Source organism: Ovis canadensis, chromosome 1 (assembly GCF_042477335.2).
Source record: "Ovis canadensis isolate MfBH-ARS-UI-01 breed Bighorn chromosome 1, ARS-UI_OviCan_v2, whole genome shotgun sequence".
NCBI lineage: Eukaryota > Metazoa > Chordata > Mammalia > Artiodactyla > Bovidae > Ovis > Ovis canadensis.
Window position 1 is genome coordinate 97257308 of NC_091245.1, and position 14549 is coordinate 97271856.

At 39.8% G+C, this 14549-nt stretch overlaps 1 protein-coding gene across 6 annotated transcripts in view; it reads right to left on the minus strand.

Annotated features, from left to right (window-relative positions):
* WARS2 (tryptophanyl tRNA synthetase 2, mitochondrial) overlaps nucleotides 1-14549 on the minus strand; it is a 96374-nt gene that overhangs the window by 18187 nt on the left and 63638 nt on the right. For 4 of the 6 annotated variants that reach the window (XM_069602321.1, XM_069602339.1, XM_069602329.1 and 1 more), the window contains 2 exons: nucleotides 4667-4747; nucleotides 1130-1215 (listed from right to left, as the gene is read on the minus strand). In XM_069602321.1, the coding sequence (XP_069458422.1) occupies nucleotides 1130-1215; nucleotides 4667-4747 (167 nt within the window). The remainder of the gene's footprint in view (nucleotides 1-1129; nucleotides 1216-4666; nucleotides 4748-14549) is intronic. The other 2 variants (XM_069602346.1, XM_069602357.1) reach the window with 1 other exon arrangement.

The window sequence follows — 14549 nt, forward strand, 5'->3', positions numbered from 1 at the left end:
CTACAGAGAGTGCAAGGCATTGGCATCCTCTGGTTGTATAGTCTTGAGACCTGTAAGTGGCAGCAGTAGCTGATTTATAGATTGTGGATTCAAGAAAAGTGAGGGCACCTTATAGGATGTTGAAAAACTTGCTCTCCGGTCCAATACAGTAGCCACTAGACACAGGCAGCTCTTTAATCAACTAAAATTAAAGTTGAAGTTCAGTTCCTGTCAACATTTCAAGCGTTAACAGCCACCCGTGACTGGTGGCTCTGGTCTTAGAGCAGATAGAGAGCATTTCCATGGCTGTAGCAAGTGCTATGGAATAGCATTTCTTAGGAGGCTAGATTATCTGAGAAATCAATATTTAAAACTCTTGAAGTGAAATTATTATTAGGGAACACTATATCCCATAGTGTTAAGAACACAGACTCTGTAAGTAAACTTTATAGACTCAAATCCTAGGTCCAGGCCTTGCTATCACCTGACCCCAGGCAAGTTACTAACCACTCTGTGCTTTGGTTTCCACATCTGTAAAATGAGGATGCTGATAGTACAGATTCTAAAGGCTGTTGTGAGGATTAAATGGGTTAAGGTATGTAAATTACTTATGACTGTTTGCAACCCATAGTAAGTGCTACTTAAATGCTACTTCTTAAAATTATTAGTTTCACATTTAAACATACTTCTATTTGTTGTTGTTCAGTTGCTCAGTCGTCTCTGACTCTTTGCGACCTCATGGACTGCAAAACACCAGGTTTCTCTTTCCTTCACTATTTCCCAGAATTTGCTCAAACTTATGTCCATTGAGTTGGTGAGTTGGTGATGCCAACTGACCGTCTCATCCTCTGTCATCCCCTTCTCCTCCTGCCCTCAGTCTTTCCCAGCATCAGGATCTTTTCCAATGAGGTGGCCAAAGTATTGGAGCTTCAGTTTCAGCATCAGTCCTTCCAAAGACTATTCAGGGTTGATTTCATTTAGGACTGACTGGTTTGATTTAGCATTATTACTGGGGAGTAGATGCAAATAGATTCGTGTGCCTGCCTCTTGCTGTAACCATTCTTCCCCGTTAACCAAATCTTTTAGAGCCAGGTGACACTCTCTTGTCAGCGCGACTACATTTAGGGCTGGGGTGAACTCTGCTCCTTACTTGTACAGCAGAATGTCAGCTGCCTGGAGCACTGGGTATGTGAGCAGCCCCATGGTTCCACTCTGCTTCTCCTTGGCAGTCTTTGCCTGTAGGGCGAAAAGAAATCTGACATGAACCTAATTATAGTGCTAAATTAAGAAATCTTAAGAGCACACCGAGAGTGATCTGAAGCCACCTGTAACAACATCCTGACTCAGTCCCTTCTAGCAAATCTGGCCGTCTTCTGGCTGGCTTGTCTCCACATTTCCGGCTTAGGCAGGAATAAGGTGAATATTCATGTCCCCACTGTCCCTTGAAGTGATCCTGCACTACCACTATTTCTTTTCCATTTTATTAAAATAAAGGTCTAAGATTTTCTAGACTCCAAATCAGATAAATTCCAGATTTCACGGGGAAGGTCGGAAAATATCATGACATTACATTAGTTAACATCAAACTGTTTGTGGAACCTTTCCAGAAGTCTCATACTGTGCTATTGACAAAACTGTAATGCCCCCTTAACATCACATTAAAATAAAACCCCAAAAATCATGGCGTTAAAAAATAATGAAACTAAGAGAAATTTTCATCTTACCAATTCTAATGATCTGTCATGATCGTTAGGTGGGAAAGCAGTGAGAGTAAAGTAATTCCAATGAACAGTACAGGTTGTATAAACCAAAATATTTCCTTAACAGGGAAGCTAATGGAAACACCGGAGGTGATATTAGAAATATTTAACAACTGGTGAGTCCTGGGTGCTGACTATAAACTACTGGTATGCGCACCCTGAACATCAGCCCTAGTGGTACTAACCCCCTTGCTACAGGAAATTTGGCTTTCTGGGTAGAGTTGCTTATTAGCAGGGACTATTGTGTGCAGTTCACTGGTAACTCTTCCAAGGTCTAGGTATATCATATCTGTAAACTGATAAATGGGGCTTCCCATGAGGCACAGTAGTAAAGAATTGGTTGGCCAATGCAGGAGACGAGAGACATGGGTTCGATTCCTGGGTCAGGAAGATCCCCTGGAGGAGGAAATGGAAAGCCACTCCAGTATTCTTGCCTGGAGAATTCCATGGAAAGAGGATCCTGGTGGGCTACAGTCCATGGGGTCACAAAGAGTTAGACACAACTAAGCATGCACGTTAAATTGATATTTTGGTGTGTAAATAAGTTTTGTTTATCTAATATGAATTACTTCTCTGAAATCCAGTGATTCCTGAATGAAATGAACAACTCAGTTTATAAACTTGCATGATTCCAAGAATCAAGCTCACACATGCCCTCACAACTCAGGCTTCCTAAACCAAAGTGCAGACATACCTTGAGGCTGGATCTGAATACAACAGTTTCTCCCTTTAGTCATCTTAATGTTCCATAATTTAGTTACAGGCTTTTCTGGTTACTTCCAGCAATTTTTGGCTTGTTTTTGTTGCTTAGCTCTAAGTCATGTCCAACTCTTCTGTGACCCTATGGACTGTAGCCAGCCAGGCTCCTTTGTCTATGGGATTTCCAAGGCAAGAATATTGGAGGGGGTTGCTATTTCCTTCTCCAGGGGACCTTCCCAACCCAGGGATCAAACCCGCGTCTCCTGCATTGGCAGGAGGATTCTTTACCACTGAACCACCAGGGAAGCCCAGTTTCTGGTTTACAGCACTACTACTGCTATAGGCCGTTCATAGGAACTTTGAAAGTTGACCATATAATTCCTTCAGTACATCTCCTTATTATAATGTCCATGATAGAGGCCAGTTTGCACTGATTATCAGGTAATTCTAACAAAAATTTAATTTGGAAACAAACAAATGAGAAAAGAACCCAACTTTTAAAAATTGCTACTGTATTAGATTTATAGTCTTTTTATATTAGAATACTAGACCTTGAAACTACAAAGGAAGTGGGGAGATGTGGGGAGTTCTAATATTTATTGGATGCCTATTATGGGCCCCAGATGCCTCACACCTGTGTCATCTCATCAATCCTCTAAATAACCCTGACCTCAGCAGCCCTGATCCTATACTTCTACCCCACTGTTTTGCCCCTCACTGCCAATCAAAACCAAGCTAGGGGTTCTTAGATCTTCCCATAGAACCGGAACCTTGTCCTCTTAAAACTTTTCATACTCTGATTTTTTTGTTTAACTGTGCATGCATGCTAAGTCGCATCAGTCGTGCCCAACTCTGTGCAACACTATGGACAGCCTACCACTTCTCTCCATGGGATTCTCCAGGCAAGAAGACCAGAGTGGATCATCATGCTCTCCTCCTGGGGATGTTCCTGACACAGGGATCGAACCCACATCTCTTAAGTCTCCTGCACTGGCAGGCAGGTTCTTTACCACTAGTGCCACCTGAGAATCTGTTCCAAAATACACTACAAACCTCATGAAAGGCTCTGCATCCATCCATCTTGGCAACTATGATTTCTCCAGCACTTAGCGTGCTATGAGACTAGCAAAAGGCATCATCAGTATTTGTTAATGAAAGAATGACCCTTGAAGGCAGTTTCCAAGCTCCAAGATAAGACTAGCTTTGAAATTCATATTTTCCCCACAAATAAGAAATCACAGACTAGTGGAAGACTTATTCAGAATGCATTCACTGGCAACGTGTTACCAGGAGATCTTTAGACACTATTTTAAAGCGGGAGCATTTCCCACTAAATCAGTTCTTTTAAAAGTATTTCAGTTTTAAAAGTGTTCAGTTTAGCATTACCATATTAAGATAAAATGGGAAAATCTTGCCACAAGCCAACATATGATAGAGTCATTATCAATTTTGTTTCTAACTCCGGGCAGGTAATGATTCTACAGCACCATCAGTATGCCTTATTCAGGTACTGCCAGTTTAAAGCTCTGTTTCTCTCTGTGTGTGAAGCCTTCTGAACAAGCTTTTAAGGAAATCAGTGGCCCTGAAAATATGCTAGGAAGAAGCTTGATACTAAAATTAGTGTTGATGTCCTAGAGGGCTACATACCTTCAGATGTGATCCAATTGCAAAATTCCATGGGAATACTATGAATTACCCAATTTATATTTCTCAGTTGAACTTCTTAGAAAAAGAATAGACTTAATTTTTCTGTGAGTTTGAACTGTTGCTTAGACTCAATTTATTTAAATATGGAATAAAATATGTAGTCTCTTCTCCCCACAATGATAACCTTCAGGCCTTAACGACCAGTTAATTCTGGTGGAGGCAACCTCAGGGTCTAGTAGTCCAGAAATGGTTACTTAGAATGTGGCACATTCAAAGTCTTACCAAGTCTATCTAATGGTCACTAAGGACTGACCACGCACAGATAAAATCAAATAATGAATAAGCTGGATATTGGTAACCAGTTTTTTAGTTTGAAAGAATCTTGGAGAATCCTTCTATTTTCTGTTTCATACCCTAAGGCAATGAGGTTAAAGATACTGGTCTTGTTAGCCACTAGTGCATAGCAAGCCAGAAAACTCAGGATTCCCAGAGCCTAACACAAAAATAAACAGAGAGGGGAAAAACAGCTGCAGTGGGGACTGAACTTCTTTCTGTTTATTAATCAGATCACTGGCATTTACCTTCCACTGGTGTAAATGTTGTAATCGAGGTAATCTGACCATGCAGGTAAGCATCCAACTTAATTGTGTGTGTTCAGACACCTGAAGAAATAAAATAGAACATTAACAAAGGTGGTCAATATCATCTTGCATATAAGGCAAAACAAAATGGACAATAGGTATTACCTCGACTAAAATATCTCAGATCATGTTAATTTAAAAAATCAAGGGAGTTAATTCATAATGCATAGAATTTTAGATGCAGAAGACATCTTAAAAACTACCCAATACCATTACTAGTCTAGTATTTCAATCTTCTTCACAACATCCCTAGACAGCAGCTGACCAGACATTGCTTCAGCATCTTCAGTGAGGGGACTTCACTATGTCCTGAACCATCTATTTCAGCACAGAGGATCTAGTCAGGATTTTATAATAACTTTGTATGCGGTATAATCTATAAAAATATGGAATCACTATGCTGTATACCTGAAACTAATATAATAAGTCAATTATATGTTAAAAAAAAAAAAAGCCAAAGAGAAGACATACCCATGCACACACACAAATATGCATACACATTGGTCCAATCCTCTAAATATATGAAAGCAGCTGTACTATCTTACATGCAAAAAATGGTACTGGACTGAAAATTAAAGATTGAGTCCTTTAGACCCAGAGTAGTTTGAAATTTAGGAGTCAATTTATCATCTGAAAGCGTGTTTTTATAGTTTCTATTTTTCCCTCTTTTTTTTTTTTAAAGAAGAGGTTTAATCAACAAGAAAATATAACCTTCTCCCAATTTGTTTCTGTTTTAACCAAATTAAATCAAGTCACAAAATCTGGCAACAATTGGGATGATTCTTGGGTCTGAGCCAGGTACTAACTGGTCACCGAGAATTTAAGGCCTATGCATCCCTTTTCAGGACCCTGGGGATTCTGAGCCCTTCATCCATTGTGGCTTTGTGTGTGTGCCCATCTGATTTCCTTAAAAAGCAGAGACTATTGCCAGCTCTGGAAAGTGGCCCCAAATGTGTTCTCTGTGGGTTTTGCAAATGGAACATAAAGGAATGAAGCTGAATCAGCCCAGGCCTATTTTACTCGCAAGGAATCGCCATCTGGCATAAGATAGTTTCTCTCTTTTTTTTTTTCCCTCAAGTCATGGAGAGGGAAGAGTTGTTTTTCACATGTTTGACAAGGAATCACTTTTAAAGTTTTGCGAGTTGCTGGGCTGAATCTGTCATCTTTTCTTCCAAGAGGCATTTGGGGTTCATTGAGGGCAGTGACTTTGACAGCATTGTCCATGCAAATTGCTAACTGCTGCTGTAAACAAACAGCTATCAGACAGAAACAGGAACCCTGGCTGGAAGCAAGAGGATTATAGTCGCTTCCAGTCACCAGCAAAAAACATTCCCACTTGAACTAATAAAATAAGAGCTGTTTTTTGACATGAAAAACTAGGAGAGATTTTTTTTTTCTTCTTTACTGAATTAAGAAAGGAATAAAAACACAGAAAATAACCATGTACATGTGGAAAGAGACAAGATGATCCCTTTCCTTCAACTAGGGCTCAAAAGCTCAGCTTTGGTGATATGCAAACAGCTACTGTGACGTCTCTATAAAGTCAAGTATTTTCCTTGGAGTAGCTTTATATTTGGGTATATGGAATGAGATCTATTGAATACTCTGCAGAGATTTTCCTGGTGATTCCAAATAATGTGGCATAAAATTAATTCAATTATTCTTATATAGAAATACAGTAAGACTTTTTGGTCAAAGGCAAATAATTTTCATAATTTATTATTAATAAGTACATAGAAGGGTACTATACTTTAGGATTTGGCTCTCTTCATTTATTCATATTCATGGCTACGGCTTGGAAGTGATCAGATTTCTATCTGGAGAAAGTGAAAATGGTATTAAATATAGTACATTCTGACTTATGTTGTGAAATCACAAACAAAATAAAAATATAACCTGTTTCAGCCACAGAAAAACAAAAACACGGAACAATAAAGTGGTCTGCTGACGATCCACAAACAAATCAGCAGTGATTTAAGATTTCTGACCTCTTAATCATAACAAGTAAAGACATGTATTCTGCAGTTACAGTCATTTTGCCTACCCTGTCCACTGCTGTAAAACAAGAATCTGGTACACTATCAGTTCAGTTCAGTCGCTCAGTCGTGTCCGACTCTTTGTGACCCCATGAATAGCAGCACGCCAGGCCTCCCTGTCCATCACCAACTCCCGGAGTTCACTCAGACTCACATCCATCGAGTCAGTAATACCATCCAGCTATCTCATCCTCTGTCGTCCCCTTCTCCTGCCCCTGATCCCTCCCAGCATCAGAGTCTTTTCCAATGAGTCAACTCTTCACATGAGGTGGCCAGAGTATTGGAGTTTCAGCTTTAGCATCATTCCTTCCAAAGAAATACCAGGGCTGATCTCCTTCAGAATGGACTGGTTGGATCTCCTTGCAGTCCAAGGGACTCTCGAGGGTCTTCTCCAACACCACAGTTCAAAAGTATCAATTCTTCGGCACTCAACCTTCTTCACAGTCCAACTCTCACATCCATACAGGACCACAGGAAAAACCAGAGCCTTGACTAGATGGACCTTAGTCGGCAAAGTAATGTCTCTGCTTTTGAATATACTATCTAGGTTGCTCATAACTTTCCTTCCAAGGAGTAAGCATCTTTTAATTTCATGGCTGCAATCACCATCTGCAGTGATTTTGGAGCCCAAAAAAATAAAGTCTGACACTGTTTCTACTGTTTCCCCATCTATTTCCCGTGAAGTGATGGGACCGGATGCCATGATCTTCGTTTTCTGAATGTGGAGCTTTAGGCCAACTTTTTCACTCTCCAGTTTCACTTTCATCAAGAGGCTTTTCTGTTCCTCTTCACTTTCTGCCATAAGGGTGGTATCATCTGCATATCTGAGGTGAACTATAGGTGCTCAATAAATATCTGTTGAATGTATGACAGTAACAAAGGCTGCAGAAAGAATGGTTAGGACCAAAAAGAATCCCTTGGTAATCCGGCCAAAAGCAGTTTCAGGGGAGGGACTGGGATGAATGCTGAAATAGAAAGCGGTGGTTGAAATGTGACTAGGAGGCAGCATGTAAAGACAGATGTACAAGTAAAGCATTAAGTAGAGCTCCTTGTGCTACACAGTATGTTATCATTTGTTACTCATTTTGTATATGGTATCAATAGTGTATATGTAGAGCAACTATATGCCAGTAAAAATTAACTTAAAAAAGAGTAACTAAACAAAATGTATGGCAAACACCTGTGAAAATATGAAATGTCAAAGTAGTATCCATTAAGTATGGAACAAGAGAAAAAAGGTAATAGAGCAGAGCTCATAAGAGTTCTCTCTCTGAGGTTAGGCCATGGTTTCTGAATGCTAATTCTGCCACTCATTAGCTGGGTAACCCTGTATAAATGACTTAACCTCTCTGTGCCTCAGTTTTACCATGTATAAAATGAGATTAACAACAGTATTCACCTGACAGTGCTTGGTAGAGTACCTAGCATACCGTAAGCACTCAATAAATGATTGCTGTTCTTGTTCAGTCACTAAGTGGTCTCTGACTCTTTGTGACCCCATGGACTGCAGCATGGCAGGCTTTCCTGTCATTTACCATCTCCAGAAGTTTGCTCAAATTCATGTCCATTGGTTCAGTGATGCTATCTAACCGTCTCATCTTCTGCTGCCCTCTTCTCCTTTTGCCTTCAATCTTTCCTGGCATCAGGGTCTTTTCCAATGAGTCAGCTTTTTGCATCAGGTGGCCAAAGTATTGGAGCTTCAGTTTCAGCATCAGTCCTTTCAATGAATATTCAGAGTTGAATTCCTTCAGGATTGACTGGTTTGATCTCCTTGCTATCCAAGTGACTCTCAAGAGTCTTCTCTAGCACCACAATTATAAAGCATCAATTCTTTGGCGCTCAGCCTTCTTTATGGTCCAACTCTCACATCCTTACATGACTACTGGAAAAACCACAGCTTTGACTATACAGACCTTTGTTGGCCAAGTGATGTCTGCTTTTTAATACACTGTCTAGGTTTGTCATAGCTTTTCTTTCAAGAAGCAAGCATCTTTTAATTTAATGGCTGCAGTCACCATCTGCAGTGATTTTGGAGCCCAAGAAAATAAAATCTGTTACTGCTTTTACTTTTTCTCCTTCTATTTGCCATGAAATGATGGCACCATATGCCTTGATCTTAGTTTTTTGAACGTTGAGTTTCAAACCAGTTGTTTTTTTAGTCTCCTCTTTCACCTCATCAAGAGGCTCTTTAGTTCCTCTTCATTTTCTGTCATTAGGGTGGTGTTATCTGCATATCTGAGGTTGTTATTTCTCCCAGCAATCTTGATTCCAGCTTGCGATTCAGTCATTATTATTATAGAAATTTCAGAAAGAATCTTTTAACTTTTTAAGCTGAGATAATTATAGATTCACTTCTAGTTGTAAGAAATTATACTACTGAGAGATCCAGTATACGCTTCACTCAGTTTCCCCCAAAGGCAACACCTTGCATAAATACAGTACAACCTCACAACCAGGAAACAGAATTTGATACAATCCATCCACCCTATTGAGATTTCACCAGTATTACATGCACTCATTGTGTGGCTATATTTAGTTCAATGCAATTTTATCACATGTGTAAGACATTTCTTTTTTAAGGAGGATAGAAACAAAGGTAAGTGGTAGGGATTGAGAACAAAAATTGTGTTTGTTTTTTTAAGGTGGGATAAACCTACACCTTCCACTGAAACATGAGGAAGAGAAATAAATACAGATGAGGGTCTATCTTGTGGGATAACAGTGGAGAGCAGAAAGTGAGAGAACTTCAACTCTAATGGGCCCCTTTATCTCTGAAAACAGCAGACGGGGATTACAAACAAATGGTCTAAGAAATGTACTCAGTGGAACTGCTGGGCTTGATAGGAAGGAAAAAAACTATTCTGGAATACAGCTGTATAAGACTTGATTCTTTGCTGGTGCTTTTGTGAATGAAAGAGGACAAGCATCTTTAAAATATGCTCATGAGGAAACACTGGTATTCTTCAGGGTTGGCTAAAATTTTTTGCCTAAACATTTAAAAAAATTTGTAGAAAAAATAAACCAGTTGATTGCATCTTTAATTTCCTTTGGTCAGTATGAATTTTTAATAGGATCTGAAAAGCACTAAACAGAGAGCAAAAATCTTGATAATTGAAACTACATTAAAATTAATAACATATTTTTATCAAATACCACTATTAAAAGGGGCGTCCCTGGTGGCTCAGATAGTAAAGAATCTGCCTGCAATGCAGGAGACCCAGGTTCGATCACTGGGTTAGGAAGATCCCCTGGAGAAGAAAATGGCAACCCACTCCAGTATTCTCGCCTGAAGAATTCCATAGACAGAGGAGCATGGCTGGCTACAGTCCATGGGGTTGCAAAGAATCAGACACAACTGAGCAACTAACACTTTCACACTGGGTGCTTTGCTTGGGAATTCTTTCCAGGCAGTAAATTGGAGCCATTGTCTCCCATCTCTCAGGGATCACTCCCTGTCCTTCTTCACCTGATGCCAAAGTCTCCTGAACCATTAAAGAGGGGAAAAGGGACTTCCCTGGTGGTTCAGTGGTTGGGAATCAACCTGTCAATGCAGGGGACATGCAACAAGAGAAGCCACTGCAGTGAGAAGCCAGCACACTGCAATGAAGAGTAGTCCCTACTCGCTGCAACCAGAGAAAGCCCACAGGCAGCAATGAAGACCCAGCACAGCCAAAAATAAAATAAATAAATAAAAATTACTTTTTAAAAAGAGGAAAAAAGGGCACGTCACAGAGTGAGAAGAGATGTTTGCAAACAGAATACATTGGTATACAGAATATGTACAGAACGCTTACAAATTGATAAGAAGAAAGCAGCATCACCTTATGAAAACCGACCAAATGTTCTAAGTGCAAATTAGTGATACCACTACACACTCACCAGAATAATTAAGCTGAAAAACCCAAAATACTATCAAGTATGGTCAGGATATTGAGTAAACAACTCTTATACTGTGCTGAAGTGAAGTGAAAGTTGCTCAGTTGTGTCTGATTCTTTGCAACCCCATGGACTGTAGCCTGCCAGGCTCCTCGGTCCACGGGATTCTTTAGGCAGAACACTAGAGTGGGTTGCCATTCCCTTCTCCAAGGAATCTTTCTGGCCCAGGGATTGAAGCCTGGTCTCCTGCATTGTAGGCAGATGTTTTACCTTCTGAGTCACCAAGGAAGCCCTTTATACCATGCTGTGGGAATGTAAACACTGTTCCACCGCCTTTGAATGCTGACTGTATCCATTAATACTCAGCATTCATATGACATATGACCCAGGTATTCCATTTCTATGTATATACCTTAACAGAAATGTTTACATATGTTCACAAAAATATACGTGCAAGAATGTACTGTAATAGCCCTGTATTGTAGGTGATCCAAATGTCCACCTACATAGAATGCATATATTGTGGTATACTCACTCAAGGGAATACTACAGCAATGGGGAAGACTAAATTACATTTAACAACATGAATGAATCTCATAAACATAATGTTGAATGAAAGAAGCCAGACGTAAAAGAGTATGTACTAAATTATATTGAATTTAAAAACAGGTTATCTTGGGAAAGGGATGGTTAAGTAAATGGAAAGGGGAATAAAGATCAACACAAATTAACCATGTAACCTGTACATGGGTGTGTTCAGCTTGTGAAAATAGACAAAAGGCTTGCAAATCTAACTACACTTGGTCTTGAATAAAATAAAATGAAAACTTTTCTGGTGCTTAGAAAAGGTGGAAAGTGAATGTGAAAGTGAAGTCGCTCAGTCGTGTCCAACTCTTTGCGACCCCATGGACTGTAGCCTATCAGGCTCCTCTGTCCATGGGATTTTCTAAGCAAGAGTGCTGGAGTAGATTGCCATTTCCTTCAAGGACTGCTAAAACAGCAGAGTAACAACCTCTGAAAATCTGCTCCTCCATAAAAACAATGAGACACAAGCAAAAACAGTCAAAGTCAACTTTTATAAAACTCTTGAAAATTAACCAAAGGCTTGCAATCATCTGAAGAATAATTAAGAAAAAAACCACAGTCTCAGTAAGAACAGAGAGCCTGGTGGCATTTTAACTTGCCTGATCCCCATCAGTCTCTCCCCGTGTCTGCGTGGTCATGAAAACAGCAGCCTAGCAGCCAATGGTAGGGAAAGTCGAGGTCTGGAGCTCCTCATATAGACCCAACCCCAGAGAATTGTCACTATTCAGCCGGACAGCTGCCCATTTGGAAAATGGAGAAAAGCCCCTCATTTGCAGGGCTGGTGATTACTTGACCTGATTTAGAGTTCACTCAGTTGGAAAAGTCCTCTCCCTGGGACATGTTTCGGAAATAATCACCAGCAATGACTTAATATTACTGCTGCCTGAGAGGCTGATACCAGAAGGAGAAAAACAAGATGCTGGCTAAAAAATCTTATGGAGAAAAACTGGGAAATGATTTGCTTATGGAGGGCTTTGAAAAGATCTGACATGCTCCTGGGCCTCTGGCAAGGCTGTGCACATGCGGATCAAAGCATTTAGACATTTCTGCTCAATCATCGGTGGGCTCAGTGGTAAAGAATCTGCCTGTCAATGCAGGAGACACATTTTTAAATCTCTGGGTCGGGAGATCCCCTGGAGAAGGAAATGGCAACCCAATCCATCCTGGGAAGTCCCATGGACAGAGGAACCTGGCAGGCTACAGTCCTTGGGGTCACAATGAGTTGGACATGACTAAACAATAACAACAACAAGCTCAATCGTTACCTGAACACTAAGCTAACCCAGCAGAGACTGTAGTGACCACACAGGACTGTGAAGTTGGAGTTTACAGATTTGCTGCAGAAAAGTCAATGAGCAGACACAGCAACAATAACAAAATGAACCCTCAGTGGTGGGTAGAGAGCGGATTTCACTAGTGAATTCCTATAAACATTTAAAAAATTAATATCAATTCTTCACAATCTCTTCCAAAAAAATAAGAGAAGAAGGCACACTTCCTCATTCTAGGAGACTTGTATTACATTGAAACCAAAACCAGGCAAAGGTATCATAACAAAATAAACTATAGACCAAGGACATGAATACAGATGCAAAAGCCCTCAACAAAACACTAGCAAATTAAATCCAGCAACATACATGAAGCATTACACAACATAATCAAGTGGGATTTATCCTAGAAATGCAAGCTTGCCCTAACACCCCAAAATCAATCAATGTAGTACTATACTAATTTAGAAAATGTAGTACTAGTATAAACATAGAACATCACTGTGGACGGTGACTGCAGCCATGAAATTAAAATTTGCTTGCTCCTTGGAGGAAAAACATGACCAACCTAGACAGCATATTGAACAGCAGAGACATTACTTTGCCAACAAAGGTCCATCTAGTCAAAGCTATGGTTTTTCCAGTAGTCATGTATGGATGTGAGTTGGACTATAAAGAAAGCTGAGTGCTGAAGAACTGAACTATGGTACTGGAGAAGTGCTTTTGAACTATGATGTTGGAGAAGACTCGAGAGTCCCTTGGACTGCAAGGAGATCCAACCAGTCCATCCTAAAGGAAATCAGTCCTGAGCATTCATTGGAAGGACTGATGCTAAAGCTGAAACTCCAATAATTCAGCCACCTGATGAGAAGAACTGATTCCATGGAAAAGACCCTGATGCTGGGAAAGATTGAGGGCAGAAGGAGAAGGGGACGACAGAGGATGAGATGGTTGGATGGCATCACTGACTTGATGGATGTGAGGTAGAGTGGACTCCGGGAGTTGGCGATGGACAGGGAGACCTGGCATGCTGCAGTCCATGAAGTTGCAAAGAGTCAGACATGACTGAGCGACTGAACTGAACTGAACTGATAGATCAGTGGAAAGAAGTGAGAGTTTGGAAAGAATAGTCTCTTCAACAAATAATGCTAGGACAACTGAATATCCACAGACACATATCTATACGCAAAAGAACGATGCTGGGCCCCTACTTCTCACCATACATAAAAATTAACTCAAGATGGGTCAGGGACCTCAGTGTAACAGCCAAAAGTATAAATTGCTTGGAAAAAAAATAGGACTAAGTTTTCCTATTTCACCTTGTCTTAATCAGTGATTTGCTAGTCCATGACTCCAATAGCACAAATAACAAAAGAAAAAAAAAATAAACTGGTTTTCATCAACATTTTAAAATGTTGTATTTCAAAGGAACCATCAAGAAAGTAAAAGACAATTTACAAAACAGGAGAAGTTACCTGCAAATCATGTCTGATAAAGTTGTATCCAGACAATGTAAAAAACTCATCCTTCAACAATGAAAAGACAGATAATCCAATTTAAAATGGGCAAAGGATTTGAAAAGATACTTCTTCAAAGAAGATACACAAATGACTAATAGGCACATGAAAAACTGCTCAACATCATTAGTCTATTAGGAAAATGCAAATCAAAACCACACTGAGAAAAAAACAACACATTGAGCTATCACTTTACAGTCATTAAGATAGTTAAAAAAAAAAGAAGAAGAAGAATTTGGACTCCTTTACAGATCTTCTTCAACTTACAGTGGGGTTGCTTCCTGATAAATCCATCGAGTTGAAAATATCCTAAGTTGAAAATGCATTTAATACAGCTAACATGTAGATCATCATAGCTTAGTCTAGCCTACCTTAAACATGCTCAGAACATTTACACTAGCTATATTTGGGCAAAATTATCTAAGACAAAATCTATTTTATAATACAATGTTGAATGTTTCAAGTGATTTATTGAATACTGTACTGAAAGTGAAAAACAGAATGGTCGTATAGGTACAGAATTGTAAGTCTGTCAGTTGTT